This window comes from Lepidochelys kempii, chromosome 1 (assembly GCF_965140265.1).
Source record: "Lepidochelys kempii isolate rLepKem1 chromosome 1, rLepKem1.hap2, whole genome shotgun sequence".
NCBI classification, from domain to species: domain Eukaryota; kingdom Metazoa; phylum Chordata; order Testudines; family Cheloniidae; genus Lepidochelys; species Lepidochelys kempii.
Genome location: NC_133256.1, coordinates 168,362,090 through 168,378,008, shown reverse-complemented (window position 1 = coordinate 168,378,008; position 15,919 = coordinate 168,362,090). Strand labels below are relative to the sequence as shown.

The 15,919-nt window shown below is 40.3% G+C and overlaps 1 protein-coding gene across 4 annotated transcripts in view; it reads right to left on the bottom strand.

Annotated features, from left to right (window-relative positions):
- Positions 1-739: 739 nt before the first annotated feature.
- Positions 740-15,919, bottom strand: part of APP (amyloid beta precursor protein) — a 295,324-nt gene continuing 280,144 nt past the window's right edge. For all 4 annotated transcript variants that reach the window (XM_073363102.1, XM_073363091.1, XM_073363122.1 and 1 more), the window contains 3 exons: positions 14,788-14,888; positions 10,047-10,193; positions 740-1,942 (listed from right to left, as the gene is read on the bottom strand). In XM_073363102.1, coding sequence (XP_073219203.1) covers positions 1,841-1,942; positions 10,047-10,193; positions 14,788-14,888 — 350 coding nt within the window. In that variant the 3' untranslated portion in view covers positions 740-1,840. The remainder of the gene's footprint in view (positions 1,943-10,046; positions 10,194-14,787; positions 14,889-15,919) is intronic.

Sequence of the window (15,919 nt, the reverse complement as noted above, 5' to 3'; positions counted from 1 at the left end):
AAGTATTTATCCACAGTGGAACGGCTTTCACAGGAGAGGCTGAGGGACCTCACGTCAGTGGCAAGAACACTCTCCTTAGGCTTTGAACAAGAACCTCCCTGCCCTATCAGGAGAGAGGTAGATTGAACCTAGGTCTCCCATGTGCCGGGGTGTACTCTGACCACTGGGCTAAAACGTAAGGTGGGCAACAGCACCACCACCACCTCTGGACAGATTCTGAAGGGGACCTGATCCAGTAGCCGGCCTCTGAGCATGACTACCAGCTCTGGCACTGTAGGTGAGATAGGCAGATGAACACCAATCTTACCCTGCTTCATGGATCACCAAGAGAGAGAGAGGTACAACAGCTGTGTATTACCTTGTCATTATCATGCGATTCATCCTCTTCAGGCAGGTCCAGGGAAAGCAATTTTGTCTTTAGCCTTTGCAAACCACACATTGGTGTTGTGGAAAAAGAAGAGCTGCGTAGCAGTTATGCTTTTGTTGCAGATTTCAGGACTGCTAACGGATTTCATACAGCTCAACATTACATTGATTTAAATGGGACACCATGAGAATGCAACTGGCACAGCATGACCAGTGGAGGAGCAGTAGTAATGAGAGAACAACCTTCCAGTGAATCATTCCTGTATCGTGGGTGTTGACTTTGTATACATCAATCTGCACATGTTTAGACAAGCTATTGGGGGTGGGGGAGGAGGGAGGTTGGTAATTACACAATCACACCACTACAATGGAACTCCTCCAGGAATGTATTTATTTACATTAAAACGCTATCATACAAAGTGAAAAAATGACATGTTAGAGGGGTAGGGGTGCCAAAGGCCACACCCCCTCCCCACACTGCCATTTTGTTCCTCTATAGTCAAATTGTGGATGTTCTGGTCCATATCCACTTGCAGGAAAACACCCCTTCCCTCCAGCTCTATGAATGTTTGATGATTACTGTTTACTTTCAACATAGCTGTTTCTGCCTCCAAAGAAAACTCTTGTCCAAAGGTTTTTTTCTTAATTTATTTATGTAACACAGTGTAGAAAGCTATCAATTCATAAGCAATGATTCTGTACAATCATCCTGCAGAAACATTTGTAGGATCCCCATTAATTTTCAACCAGCAGGCACTTTTTCCCCTGCGAAAGTGCTCACAATTAACAGGGATTCTTTTTAATTTTTAATTTTTATTAAAAGATCAAAAAGGTACATGGAAAAGAAAATAAGTTTACCTTCCAATGCCTAAGGTGTGCACATAAAACAGGCACAAAGAAACAAATGTGTATTCCCATGATTCCTACATCACTAATACAGCAGAAGCAACCATCTGTACAATAAAATGCAACTGCAGAAGAAAATAACTCATCTGGAATACTTTAAAAAAAGTAGTTTTACTTTAAAATGCCTACTGATCAGAAAAAAAAATCTCAGCAAAGAGAAGCAGCTAAGACACAGGAAGCATCCCCCATCAATTCTTTAAAGCATATTTCAAGAAGGACTTAATTTTTGCCACAAATCACAAGAATAATATACAGTTGGCTAAGGGGCCACATGATAAATAATTGGGAAAGAGAATCTATCCATGCACTAGTTAAATACAGCTAAACTCTTTACAGTACACAAAAAACATTCATTAATAATGTAGTGTAAAGACTGAAATGTAAAGAGAGAAAATACATTACTGATTTTTATTATTTCAAGTTCAGGCATCTACTTGTGTTACAGCACAGCTGTCAAAAGGCGGTAATGAGTAAATAATAAAACAGAGTGTTTTTGTTCTAGAATCGAACACCGATGGGCAGTGAAGCAATCATTTTGCTGTCCAACTCATGAGGCTGTTGTGGTGTTCTAGTTCTGCATCTGTTCAAAGAACTTGTAGGTTGGATTTTCATAGCCATTTTGTTGCATCTTGGAAAGGTGGCGTTCCTCTGGTGTCACTGCAGCATCCACCTAGAGTGGGGAGAAAACGGGCCATGGTCAGGTTTCCTCTGATCCACACAATGGCTCAAGTTTACTTATTCCTCCCTTTTATATTCTGAGCTCTTATCAGTGCATTTAAACACATATAGGAAAGCTTCAACCCCATAAGACAGACAAGCAAGCAAAGGGCTCACTCCTCAACCCTACCCGCACAGGAAAAGCCTAAGTAGGGAGGTAAGTCTTGGAGCTTGCCCTCGTCAACAGACTCTGGCCCTGATGGACCCAATTCTAGATGGGATGGTTCTCCAGTGAACAGACACCACAACACTAAGGTCTATTAGCGCTCAACAACCAGCTTAAAGAAAGAGGCTGACTCTCCTCTCAAAGATATCCAGGACCCAAATCATGAAGGGCGTTATGGCTCAACACCTGGAGTATTAACTAGAAGCTTCTCTGAAGAGTAACTTGCAGGCAGGTAAGCTCAGCCCTGCTCCTACTGCCTTGGCCTGAGGGAACCTCCCTCTTGCCCTAGACAGCAATGGCTTGCCTCTCTGCTGCTGTAAGCTGCAGGACAAGAACTAGTCATCAGAAGTGGTTACGTTTGCTTGAGAGAGAGACCAGCTTCTTTCTGCAGTGTGCTTACCACTACTGCTTGTCCCTGCTTCAAAGAATTTGCAACCTGACAGACAAAAATGGGGAAAAGGGAGACAGTTGGCATCCTGTTTTCCTACCTCCTTCATCTACTGGCTGTTTTCCAGATCGCAAATGCTTAGGTCACTCTTCCTGTGCTTGCAGAGAGCCTGGCACAGAGGGCGTGTAACTAGAATCTCAATAATACAAACCACCTTGGCAGAACAGTAGGAGGTGGCTTGTGCTAGACCCTATTAGACACTGTCTATAGTTGCCAATTGGGACCTTTCAAATTTGCTAGTAAAAATTAAGGATACTGATGAGGGCCCACCATCAACAATCCCATAGCATTTAATGGGGAACACGTCCTCTTACTCCAGGGTTGAATTTGGTCCCCAATATCAGCGCTTTGTTTCTGACCTAGTTAAATATTTTCTACTTAACTAAAAGTGACTTAATTTCTTAGCAGATAGGAACAATGACAGCTCAGTGGTTGAAACTTCATTTCTGAGTAACCGCTGCTCCATATATTAGTTTCCTTCACTGAACATTACAGTAATGTGAAACTATACCACATTAGAGGTGGTGAGACCATTCTCTAAATGTTAAAAAATGTTAATGTGTGAACACATAACTGTTGTGTATTCAAAACCTACCATCGCCTGCTTATCTTCCTTAGCTCTGTTTTAATAGGTAATTAGGGGGACCCGCCCCCCCATAGCTATTCTATTTGCTATCCTTTACCTCTAGTGTTTGCCATCTTCCTTTAAAAAAAAACAACTACTTTGTCCGAAGACTTAAAAGCAGGAAGGGCACAGAGTATTCTAAACTACTCTAAAATATTAGCTATGAAAATTTTAATGTGAATTTCTGTATGTAATGACCTTTAGCAAAAATAACCTTTTATTTTTAGCATAAAATAACCTTTTGGATAATGAAAAATGTATTCTCTCAAGAAATCTTATGTAGCAGGCTAGTTTAGTCTAACCTTTTGATGAATAAGTAAAGGAGAAGTGCTTACAGAATTGTAGGTCTGGAAGAGACCTTGAGAGGTAATCTGGTCCAGTCCCTTGCACTCATGACAGGACTAAGTATTATACCATCCCTGACAGGTGTTTGTCTAACCTGCTCTTAAAATCCCCAATGATAGAGATTCTACGACCTCCCTAGGCAATTTATTCCAGTGCTTAGCCACCCTGACAGTTAGGAAGTTTTTTCCTAATGACCAACCTAAACCTCCCTTGCTGCAATTTAAGCCCATTGCTTCTTGTCCTATCCTCAGAGGTTAAAGAAAACAATTTTTCTCCCTCCTCCTTGCAACAATCTTCTATGTACTTAAAAATTATGCCTCCCCCAGTTTCTCTTCTCCAGACTAAACAAACCTGATGCCTGATTTTCTTGAAATATGATCTCCAACACTGGAAATATTTTAACGTGGGGAGGACAAGTCTGTCCCCCTTTAAAAGTTATGTTACCTGAAGCCTCAGAGGAAAATAAGGGATATGTTGTTCCACACTCAGGGAAAATGCAAGCTAATCTACCTATTTCTATGGCCTTGTCTGCATGGGTTGTGACTTAGATTAGCCCCTTGCATCTCACAGTATCTTACCATCAGAACCATTTCCTACCTCATGTTATCCCACTGACTAAAAAAGAAAAGTGTCACATGTAAAAATACATCAGGTGACTTGCTGCATCAAAATCAGCCCTATTTTAGCATCCATTCTAAAAATCTTCTCTCCCCACCTTTGTTCCAATTTCAACTGACTGTAAATCGCCTTTAAAAAAAAATCTGTATGCGTGAGAATAATCCTTTCCCTTCTCCGTCAAGCAAGATCACTAACTTTAAGGGTCGGACCCTGCTGCCACAGGCAGGTCGTTCCATAATTGGCTATAGCAGGGTTTCTTGCCCTCTCTTGTGGCCATTATTGGAAACAGGATATTAAATGGGATGGATCACTGGTCTGGTCTGACTTGGCACTTCCTATTGTCCCTATTCTGGAATGTAACTGGACCCTTCTCTTATTAAAATACTGTCATTAAAGGGTGCTAGGCTTTTTAAAGCTGAGCCTGCAATGAGCAATGTTGTTAGATGTAAAAATATACACAAACTGTCCTGGGACAAACCTGAAAAGTGTGTGTCTTGCGTCAAGCTGACACAGCACGTGGCTTTGTACAAACCAACTGCTGGCTAGAGAGGAGGCTCGCTCTTTTACATTCCCCTAGCTTTTGGGAGTAGGAACAAACCTTTCATTTTCCGAAGAAAAAAATATTTTTATAGTGCCAGAATATTACTGTTTCTTTCAGCTGGTGCAAGCAGCGGATGAGTGCTCAGCTTAGCTGTCAACAATTGTTCCAATTTATCAAGGGCAGGGGAGCCCTTGGGAACTTCACATCCTGTCTCCTCTTCAACCTCTGCCCTCAAATCCCCAAGAGACTTCTGGTACAATGACTTGCTCAGCAGCTAGCGTACCATCCTGCCCTTACATTTTAATGACTCTCCGTGCCTGCCAGTGTTCTTTCCTTTCTATCCTACCTCTCCTGGAGAGTCCTCATTACTATTTCCCACAGCGATAGCAGCCCTGGCATTAGCGGGGCTTGGTGGGAGATGGTGACAGTGCTGCAGGCTCTGCCCACAAGAGAGTCTCAGCAATTATCTCCAGACTAGTTGGCTGGCTCCTGCTGTTAAAATACCCTCTCTTCACAGGTTACCACTTGCCCTATACATGGCTATATTGCATCTAACACAATTCAGTGATTTAATACCTGGCCAGGACTATGTTCCACCATCAGGATTCTGTTCAACAACATTTTTAATTATAATGATGAAATATGCGTATTTTAGTACTGCCCAGTAGAGACAATCAGGCTAAAGTGTAAGATCTTCGGGGCAGAGGCCATCTTTTTGTTCCGCACTTATACAGTGCTTAGTGCAGTGGCAGTCCTAGGCCATGACTGGAGCCCTACACAGTAATGTAATACAAGTAATTAATAACAGTACCTGTAATTTCAAAGTTGAAGTGGGTATTTTACCCACAAAAGCTTATGCCCAAATAAATCGGTTTGTCTTTAAGGTGCCACTGGACTCCTCGTTGTTTTTGTGGATACAGACTAACACCGCTACCCCTCCGATACTTGGTGCTAAATGGCTAGTCCCATTGGCCTTGCCACTAGACTGGCCCTGGACGAAGAGAATCTGGGCTACAGGACTGGGCCATGGCTGTGCTGTACTCTTCCTTATTAAAGCTTTAGACAATACTGTACTGAACTCCACCTGTTCTTTTAGCTTTGAGCTCCCCGTGTGATTCCTTTGTTCAGAATCAGAGGGGAGGAGGAGCACACAGTACAATCTACCTGAGATGTGAGACAGGATGAGGTGAATACTCTCTGTTCTTTTTATTTATTTAATCAGATGCAGAAACAGATGAGACTAAAGAACGGATAAGAAACTGAAGAGATAAGCAGGAGCATTATAAACAATTGTATTGTAAGGGCAACAGCAATATGTGTGTCTATGAAAACATGGCAAAGTTGAATAGAACATTCCGTATTAAGGTAAAACCTACATCTGATAAGCTAATTTATAACACATTTCCCTATAGTCACCAAATCATGGAATCTATAGATAGCAAAGACTTATTAGGACATCTAGTTTCGCTCCTAGTCAGTTTTCACTACTGTAAATTTTCTTGTAATTTTCCCCCCAGTTTTGTTTTAGAAGTGTCAAATGATAAGAATTCTTCTGCTTCTCTGGGGGTGATTATATCCCAGACTCTCTGATCTCACTGCCACTTTGCAGCCTCCATTTCCCTTCTCTGCTGCTCTCTTTACCTATTTTATGATGCTAAATATTTTTTCCTCCCTTCTCGATAGTTACACATTTCAGGTATTTGTAGACTTATGTCTCAGCTTAGTTTCTGCTCTGCCAATCTATACACATTTAACTCTTATGCTTTTCTTATCAGTCAACCCCATCAACCATAACCATTTTTTTGTTCTTCTCTTAGCAGTTTCCATATTGTCCAATCTGAGTCACTCAGAGCTGAACGCAGTATTCCAGGTATGGACATGCCAAAGCTCTAGAGAGCATAACAATGACAGCACTTTGTTGGATCATATTAAAGAAGTTCTGTATTAAAATCACAAATGAGTTTGATTCCCCAGAGTTTAAATTCCAGGGTATTACTAATTAAGAGGTCTCTTGGTTTTTGGTACTGTTTCTCTCCCTCTATGTGCGAAACTTGCAAGCTGCTAATTGTGTTAGTACATTCTAAGACAGAGTCTGTTCTCAAAGCAATTCACAGAGAGAGAGAGACTCAAAGCAATACTCTGTAACAACAGAAACAGCACCCAGAGACTCCCCGCCCTTTTGTTGTATTAACAATTGTGATTAAAATAGAGATAGAGGATGTATGTGGATGGATGCTTGGTGTGGATAATAACTGAATGATCAGGGAGGCGCCAGCCTAAGAATCCAGTGTCCATCGGCTGAAGAAGGCGTCAAGTGGAAATAACCAGAGGACCCCCCCACCCCGGAGGGCAGACTGGAATCCACCCAACAGCCTCAAGGATGGGAGAACCAAAGAACAAGATAACATCTTGAAGCCGTCAGGAATGTGCTATCTGCTGATTGATTCAGCAACAGCATGATGAAGCAATTCCCATAGACTGGCATAGGAAGAAATTCCTATAAAAATAGACTCTAAAAAGTGAGAACTTTGGGGTCTGATTCTGCAAACCAACTTCCAGGAGCATCAGATGAGCATCTGACAGGCCCTGCTCCCTCCTCATGTCCAGGCCACCTGGCCAGTGGCTTGGCATGAGCAACTCTAAGGCTGGTAACTATGATAACAACCTTGCAGAACCTGTGTGTGTGGGTCTGTATGTGTGTGTTTGTATGAATGAATGTGTGAATAAATATGAGATTGAATGGAATGTTATAGCTATAACTAACTGCTTACTATGATTCTTTCTGTATTCACAATAAATGTGGTATTTTGCCTTTTTCCCTTTAATAAGATCCTGCTGGTTTTTATTTTATTGGTACAACAACTTCTGTTTTCTGAGAAAGAATACTTCTTGGTATAAGCATGGGCAGTATTTCACTACCATTTTTCTCCTTTACGTAAATAGCCTCTTCTTTTGTCTGTACAGCCCCTTTTGCTCTCACGTACAGATTTTCTATGCAGCTAATCCTCATGTGACTTCACGAGCTGGTTCTCAAGGAGTGTTTACTCTAACTTTAAAGCTGGAATAGCAGGCAATATTTCTTAGAGACCTCAAGTATATTGTAAGCAAAGATGTTTAGGGTTTGGGATTTTATTTTAAGGCGATGATGCACAATGTCTGTACCCCATTTTTAACTGTTTATGTTTGCAATCATTCGTATCAGTTAACAATTTGTCCCCCCCAGAATTGTTTGTGGTTGTCCTCCTCTCAACGAGGACAATTCACATGGAAAATTTTAACCATCAAAATTGAGCCAGTTTTAAAAATCTGTTTAAAAAAATATTGGAACACCTTTCAAATGGCCATAGTATTTCCTCCCCCCCCCCCCCCCAAATCACATTCGAGAACAAATATTAAGAATTTTATCCTCAGTAGAGGATTTTCAGAAAGCTAGGAGCATGTTGTAATGGAAACTGTTTTGTAAACTTACACCTATTCACATAAATTTAAATTGTCATAGTAGTTTCCGACACAAGGTAAACAGATGGGATCCAAAATTAGTTTGTCAAAATACATCTAATGTAGACCAGATGCAAAGCTATTTATATTTTAAATGTTATGCCTTTAGTGCACAACTTTGCCAGATAAATTAATCCTCTTTGGACTGGAATATCCTTACTTCAAAGATTACTGCCTACAGAGCTTTACATTTTTCAAAGTGCTGTAAAAACATTTACTAATTAATCCTCAGCATCCCTGGGAAATAGATAAGTATTATCCCAATTTTGCAGGTGAGAAACTAAGGCAGAGAGGTTAAGTGATTTGACTAAGGCCACAAACCAAGGACACAATCAAGAATCCTTGAGCCCATTCCCAAACAAACCACTAGACAGTACTGCCTTAATTTCTGTACTACTAATTGATTAGGTATTCATGCTAGATTCAAAAGTCCTCTGTATATGCTAGCTATTATTATTTACTCACCAGTCAGTTACACTGTCATTGAAATACTCTGCTCAGTTGTACGTAAGCTGCTACTGTATTTACAAGACTTAGGCTAAAATGTCTGATTTGATTTTTGTGAAATTCACACAGATCTAAGATTATCCTCTCCATTTTTATCCAAACCTACTTTTTTTTTTTTTTTTTAATTAAAAGCTTAAGAGTTCCTACGGCACAGGACCAGTCAGTCACAATGGTCATCTGGTTAATTCTGTCTGGGCTATAAGAATACTAAATACATACGTCACAAAAATAAAACAGAGTCCCCAAAATTTTAAATTTCTTCTGCACTGAATAATGACCTGTGTGTGTTTAAGAATCATCCCTCCTATGTATCCTGTAGGGCCTGAAGTGTCACTCATACGAATTCAATTGCTGCCAAGACAAATGCAAGACAAATCCTAAAGAAAGTAGCAAAATTTAGTTTAATTTAAAACTGAAAATGTTTAGCTGGAGGTTTCTGGAAAGAAAAGATCTGAATCTCTTGAGGATTGCCTGATATGATGCACTAATGCAAAATGAATAGATATCTACAGTGAATGTTCTGGGTATCAATACCAAAAGAGGAGATTTTTTTTTTTTAAGTTCATTATGCTTTTTATTTATAGTGAAGTTCCATGAAATCACAGCAGGTGGTAGCCACAGTACTACTTTAAATGTACTGTGAGTATGTGATGGATTTACTGGGCACTTTGGGAGATGAAGCAGTTTTCATTCTGAGAAAAGATCTTGCAAGTTTTATAATCTGTAAGTTTCATATTAGCTGTAAATCACAGGCTGTTGGCTGGAAAGAATTAGTCCTGTTGGTAGAACAAAAAGTAATACAGCATCTGTGTAGGGCAAATCTGCATTTGCTACTGTACACAGTAAAATCCACAAATCCTAGCTAACTGTTTAGTTAACCTTTTAGAAACCAATTAAAAAAAGTCCTTACATGTGAATTCCCAATGACAATAGTAATAACTCAGATTTTTGAACCCATACAATATTCTCTTTGCAGCTACTAAATTCTAAAGGGAAATTAATGTCCATGTTAAAGGTCATAGGTCATGGATAATTCCTGGACAGATTTTTGCAGTTTCAGATTTAATTAGATGGGGCATACCCTATGGATTGCTGTGCTCATATTTACTTGTTCAGATCATTCAGTTCCATCCTGCTGAATAATACTATTAGTTTAACAAGACAGCCACACTACTTTCAATCACTGGTTAATCAAGGAGCTCATTTTCTTAGCCCATTTGTAAACACATGGATTTACATGGTTGTTCACAGCACACTGCTGCCATGTCCATTCACGTAAGCGCAGCTTTGCTTGGTAACCTTTACTCACCTCCACTACACCATGATGGATGGATGTGTACTGTTTTTTCTTCAGCATCACCAAGGTAATGACAATGACTGTTGCTATGACGACACCTCCCACCATTAGTCCAATGATAGCACCTTTGTTTGAACCCACATCTTCAGCAAAGAATACCTAGGGAAAAAAAAAATAAAGCAGATAAGTAATGAAATCCCCTCTGCTATTTAGCTAAGTTGTACAGTCTTCTATGCAATTTACAAAAAGTCTAAGTGGACTTTGCAGAAATGTTATTTCATGACCCCAGTGTTCCAATCTCTTCAGCAGTGCAGCAACCAGGTCACTGAAGCACTAAGCTCTCTCTGTCATAGAAAAGGTACACGGGCAGTGTGGCAAGTTTTAATGGCTACTGTACCAGTACCAGTATCAGTTCTGTGGATCCATGGAGGACTTCTCTCCAAGGCTGTTAAGCCAGCACTGCCCATCAGTTTCAGAGGCACTTGAAATATGACTTGTAATTGCTGCTCAGCCTAGTTTAGGCGATGGCTATACAAACCCCAGGCTGATTGGTGAGGATTGAGGGAAAATATTGGAAAAATGTATATTTTTCTCTACCTTTGAGATGCTAAAAGATTAAATGTTTCATGAAATTACATATAGTCAAGATTGGGTTGGGTAAGCATGATGTGCTTGTCTGATATAAAGGCTTATTTTAGACCTACAGGATAACAATGAAGCCTCAATGTAACCAGCTGGGTTAAGGGGAGAAAGTTCAAGAAAGCAAGGTGATTTGTCTAGCAGCAAAGAGAGAGTTTAGCAAATGGGAAAATAAACTTTCTATTTTAAGGTGCCTAGTAAGGCAAATCAAGCCTTTCCAGAGTGAAGAGAAAATAGTTATTTTTAATTTATTTTTATATAATTAAAATAACTACTGCCTGTCTGCTTCTCAATGATGAACATTCTTGTTTATCATCTGAGTAAGGTCTTGTAGACAAGCTACATATATAATATATATATGGATTAAATAGAGGAGAAATTATTTGCTCTTTCTTATATCTTCATTTACCCACCAGGGCAAGTTAAGAGCATAATATTTAGCTGATTTCCTGCTTCTTCCTCCTTTTCAAATTCTTGTCTAAGAATCAAAGAGCTGTATCACATTTTTTAAAGAAAACAGTCTTCTATGTAAAGGCATTAAAACATGCAAATTAAATATGCTGTTCCATTGTTGTCAACAAGAGATGTTTAAGCAATGTTAAAAATGCAATGCAACAGACATAAAATGTACAGAGTTTGCATAATTTGTTGTGCTGACAGTGTTAATGTCTCCTGACAATTTTACATGCATGTACACAAAAACATGCAAATATACTTATTTTAAATTTAGATAATTTCTGTTTACTTCATACAGGTTAGCAGAAGATGAAGGCCTGAAGGATTTTCAGTTATGAAAAACAATGTATGATCCTACTAGAACACAAATACCTATCAATAGAAAAATAACTGCAACTTCAGGTCAATTATTAATTGCAGCCCTGCATTATGTTTTACATATGCGTTCTAAGCATCTCAGTAAATATTCCAAAGGGATTTTCTCTTTAAAAATCTTCCAGATGAGAAAAAAAGAAATCTAAAAGCATGTCTACACCTGCTGCTTTCAAATTACACCTAATCAGGTGACAATCTCAGAGACGGAACTCAGAAATAACTCCAGTCAGGGGAAAGAGAAAATAATACTTAGGAATACTTACTGATTTAGAACAACATTAATGTGTCTTTCCAGTAAGAAGTCTGACTAAGATGGTAACACTGTGTATGGTAATAAGAAATTTGTCATGTATTTTCAGTCAGTCACAGTACATTTGAAACAATATGGGAATACTACCCCAGTATGTGCCTTCACTAAAATCTAAACTGATGTGATATATGAAGAGGATGACTTCCTAATTAATACTGAGTAATGGTTCTGGCTATCAGTAGATAACACAGGATAACACAATTTAAAATCAGGTGTTTTTAAAGAGATACAATATTCTCTTTACCAAATACAATACAATACAATTATCTTTTCCACTAGCAAGTAGAAGGAGCTGCAGCTCCTAATTGCTTGCACAGATACCTGCACGGTCACTTTTGGAGTTACTATAATTGACTGTGTGTGACACAGAGGCAATAAAATGAAACATTGAAATGCACTAGTGCCAGGTTTCCTCTTCCAAATAACCTCTCTCTGACTTATTTCATCATAATATTTAACCCTCCTGAGTGAGGTGTGGCAGAATTTCCCAAATTAGTGCTAATGCATTTTGGATTAGCTTGTCACCCTGGGAATTCTCAATTCTCAGCATCAAAGAGCTGAGTATCTTTTTACACAGTCATTACCTAGTTCAAATGCAAATTTGAGTCCCACTTTAATTTTTCAGAACTACTTAGGTTTAAGAATATATTTTAAAAAGAAACCTTCCAAGTTTATCATTAGGATTTTAGAAATCTAAGATCTGAAATTCCACCATGTATTATTCCTTCGCAAAAGAGGAAGCAAGAAGACAGATTTAACAATTTGCTTGTAAATTGCAACATTGCTGCGAGAATCTTCCACTACATTACTCCTAATGGTCCTGCTCAAAATGGTCCTGATTCCTGGAGTCAGGGGGAATCTTTCTCAACAGGCTTTGGATCTGTCCCTGTTAGAAGACGTGTTCTCTCATTTGGATATCCTTGTATTCATAAGAGTCACAATGCACTGTTAAGGCAGGGTCTTTCTCCCGCCTACCTCACAGTGTAATTTATTGCTCACTGTACAAAAATATCAAACAAAATAAAGATATAAGTAACTACAGTTGCAAATTAAATCTAGTGGAGAATCTTCTCCTTTGAAAGTGAGTGAGTCAGGGAAGGGGAGGAGCTGGCAGACCCTTTATAACCTAACAGTGGTTAGAGTACTCACAAGTGATGTGAGAGACCCAGATTCAATTACTTCCTCTGCCTGATATGGAGAAGGGATTTGAACTTGGGTCTCCCACCTCTCAGATGCCCCACACTAGCAGAAAAGGGGTTAAAAGCAGACTTAGGGTGGCTGTATAGGAGCAGGCAATCAGGGCCGGGCCAGCCCATATAAGAAGGGCTGCAGAACAAAGCAGGATCAGTCACTCCCAGGAGCTTGAGATGGGAGGAGAACTGGCTGTAGGTGGAGGGCAGCAAGTACCCTGGGCAGAGCCGTGCTGCAGGCAGAGATTTAGGGAGCTAAAGGCAGCTCTTGGCAGACTGCAGGGATCTGCAGCCTGAGGCCATGATGCAAGGGCAAAGAGGCTGCAGTTTGCCACTGAAGGGAGTGGCTGGACAGTAGATTGCAGGTTCCTCTGGAAGCGGGGAAACGTAGAATGTGGCACATCTGGAAGGTAATGTCACTGCAGAGGACGCTGTGGTCCTGGGAGTGACATAGGTCCCGGAACAGAGGTGACAGTGGGCGAGACACCACCAGAAGAGGGTGCAGAACTAATTCCCAAGACTGCCAGCAGGAGGTGCCGCAGTGGTGAGTCGCACCCCATCATAGTGCCCTAACCACTGAGCTAGAGAGCCAGTCAGTCTTACTTTTGCTCAACGAATATTTAATTATTTATAGACTATGCAACAGCTCCCATAGAAGAGTTTGAGACACCCCCACACCACACTGTCTCACAGCCCAGTGGTAGGGGCATACACCAGAGAGGTAAGAGACCTGAAAACTGAACCCAGGTCTACCATATGTTGGCTGAGTGCCCTAACCACGGGGCTAAAGGTTACAAGGGGACCGACGCCACTGCTGCTGCCTCTCTCTGATGCTCAATTTCTTGCAAAAATGGCTTAGTTGACCAACCCTGGGAGTGGAGACAGTTGCTGAACTCCATTTTGGAGGGAGGCACCCAACTCCCTTTGAGGAAGAGCTTAGGCCACACCCCTTTCCTTGGCATTTCCTGTTAGCTGGCCTAGATGACTCCCAGCTGAAGTGTCTGCGCTGCAATTAAATAGCCCCTTAGGCGGAGTCAGCTGGCCTGAGCCAGCCATGGGTTTTTACTTGCTGTGCAGACATACCCAGAGTCTGGCAGCTAAACACAAGATTGAACTGATAGTTTAAGGAACCATTCAAGGTGAATGGTCCCCTTCACCATGAATGATCCCTTAGAGCAGTGTTTCTCAACAACCGGTCCTTGAGATCTCCCTGACACTGTTTAGGAAGTCAGCAAGCCAGTTCCTGGTATCAAAAAGGTTGAGAAACACTGCCTTAGACACCTTTCCCAGCCCGGATGAAGAGAGCTGTGTCACTTGAAACCTTGTCTCTCTCACCAATAGAAGCTGGTCTAGTAAATGCTATTACTTCACCCACCTTGTATCTCTCATATCTTGGGACAACACTGTATTTTTTTTTTACTCGTGTCTAACGATGTTCCCAGTTCAATGTTTTCTTTCTTACTTTTTTGGATCACGGGCATTGAGCGTACGTGGTACAGGCATAAATGACCATACAGGTTGGTGACTGATTCACAAATATGGTGTGTGTTTTCCTCTCATACTAGTCTTACACTGGTGTAAGTTTACTGACTCCGATGGAATGACTCCCAATTTATACTCATCTAAGAAGGAGCAGAATCAGACAGTGTGTGTGAAAATTATGTGTAGATTTTTTTTTCCAACCACGCAATTAAAAAAATGTGGGCCATAATGTCCCTGTAGGTAAGGACGTTATTAGCCACAGTGATTCAAAACAAATTTAAAGCTTTAGATGTTCACTCACCAATTTTTGATGATGCACTTCGTATCCTGAATCATGTCTGAACTCTGCATCCATCTTTACTTCAGAGATCTCTTCTGTTTTAACATTGGTCAATCCAGAACCTGCATTGACCACAATGAAATAATTTATTAAACCACCACTTAAATAATTAGCTAGCAAAAGTTGACAGCAAAAGGCAATGGTGTCACTCACATAAATGAAGTGTAATGTAATGTGAAAATTGAGCTGGAGAAGCAATGAAGTGTATCCAATTTTGCATTCCCACTGACAATGAGCCAGTAAACTTCCTCCTCTATGTAAGTGTTTCTCAATCCACTACAGCTGTGGTGGTGAATGCACCAAAGATTTGCAGTATGAAACACTGAGAATCAAGTAGTGAGGATGTAAGGTAGTGGTCTCATGAAGTGGCCCACAGGATGGAAGAGTTGAGATGCTTTGACATTAAGGAATATTGATATTAAGGCTGAACTTTTCCTATTTAACTCCCACTGTTGTGAATTGCATCTTACTTTGCTTTCTGTGAGTTTGTACCTTATTTTAAGTATGTTTTAAAAATTATGGCGAGGCAGTAGACTTTCCATAGTTGAGGTTGAAACCAGCTTTCAATATAAAGCACTACTTTAGCACAACTTTACACTTGGGCTTGGAAAATTGATTTGGGACACTTACTCTGAAGGTAAATGATGATGTTTCTATGAAGTTTACAGAACTCTGTTTCTGTAGTGCAAGTCATTACAAATTATCCTGATTTCAAATTTTGACTGTTGTAACCTCTGGGTATTTCTATAGCTGAGTTTAAAAAAAAAAAAATCTCAAGTGATCTGAATTTAGCGGCACAAAACAAGGATTCTAGTCCAAGGCATGTCTAGTCTAGGCATGTGTTGTTCATTAGAAACTATCCCCTCTCCATGGTTACTATGGTAAGAACATAGGAACTGCCGTACGGGATCAGCCTCATGTTACCTAGTCCAGTAACCAGTGAGCCCCTCCCCCTCTTGGTCTCCATCCTAATCCTTGAGAGTTAAGTGATTGTTTTAAACCTGAAGAAGGTTTTACATCTCTTCCAAATTTCTTCTTTTATAACCACTCTGGATAGTCTTGTTATCTGCGTAATCCCTCTTTGAACCTTGCT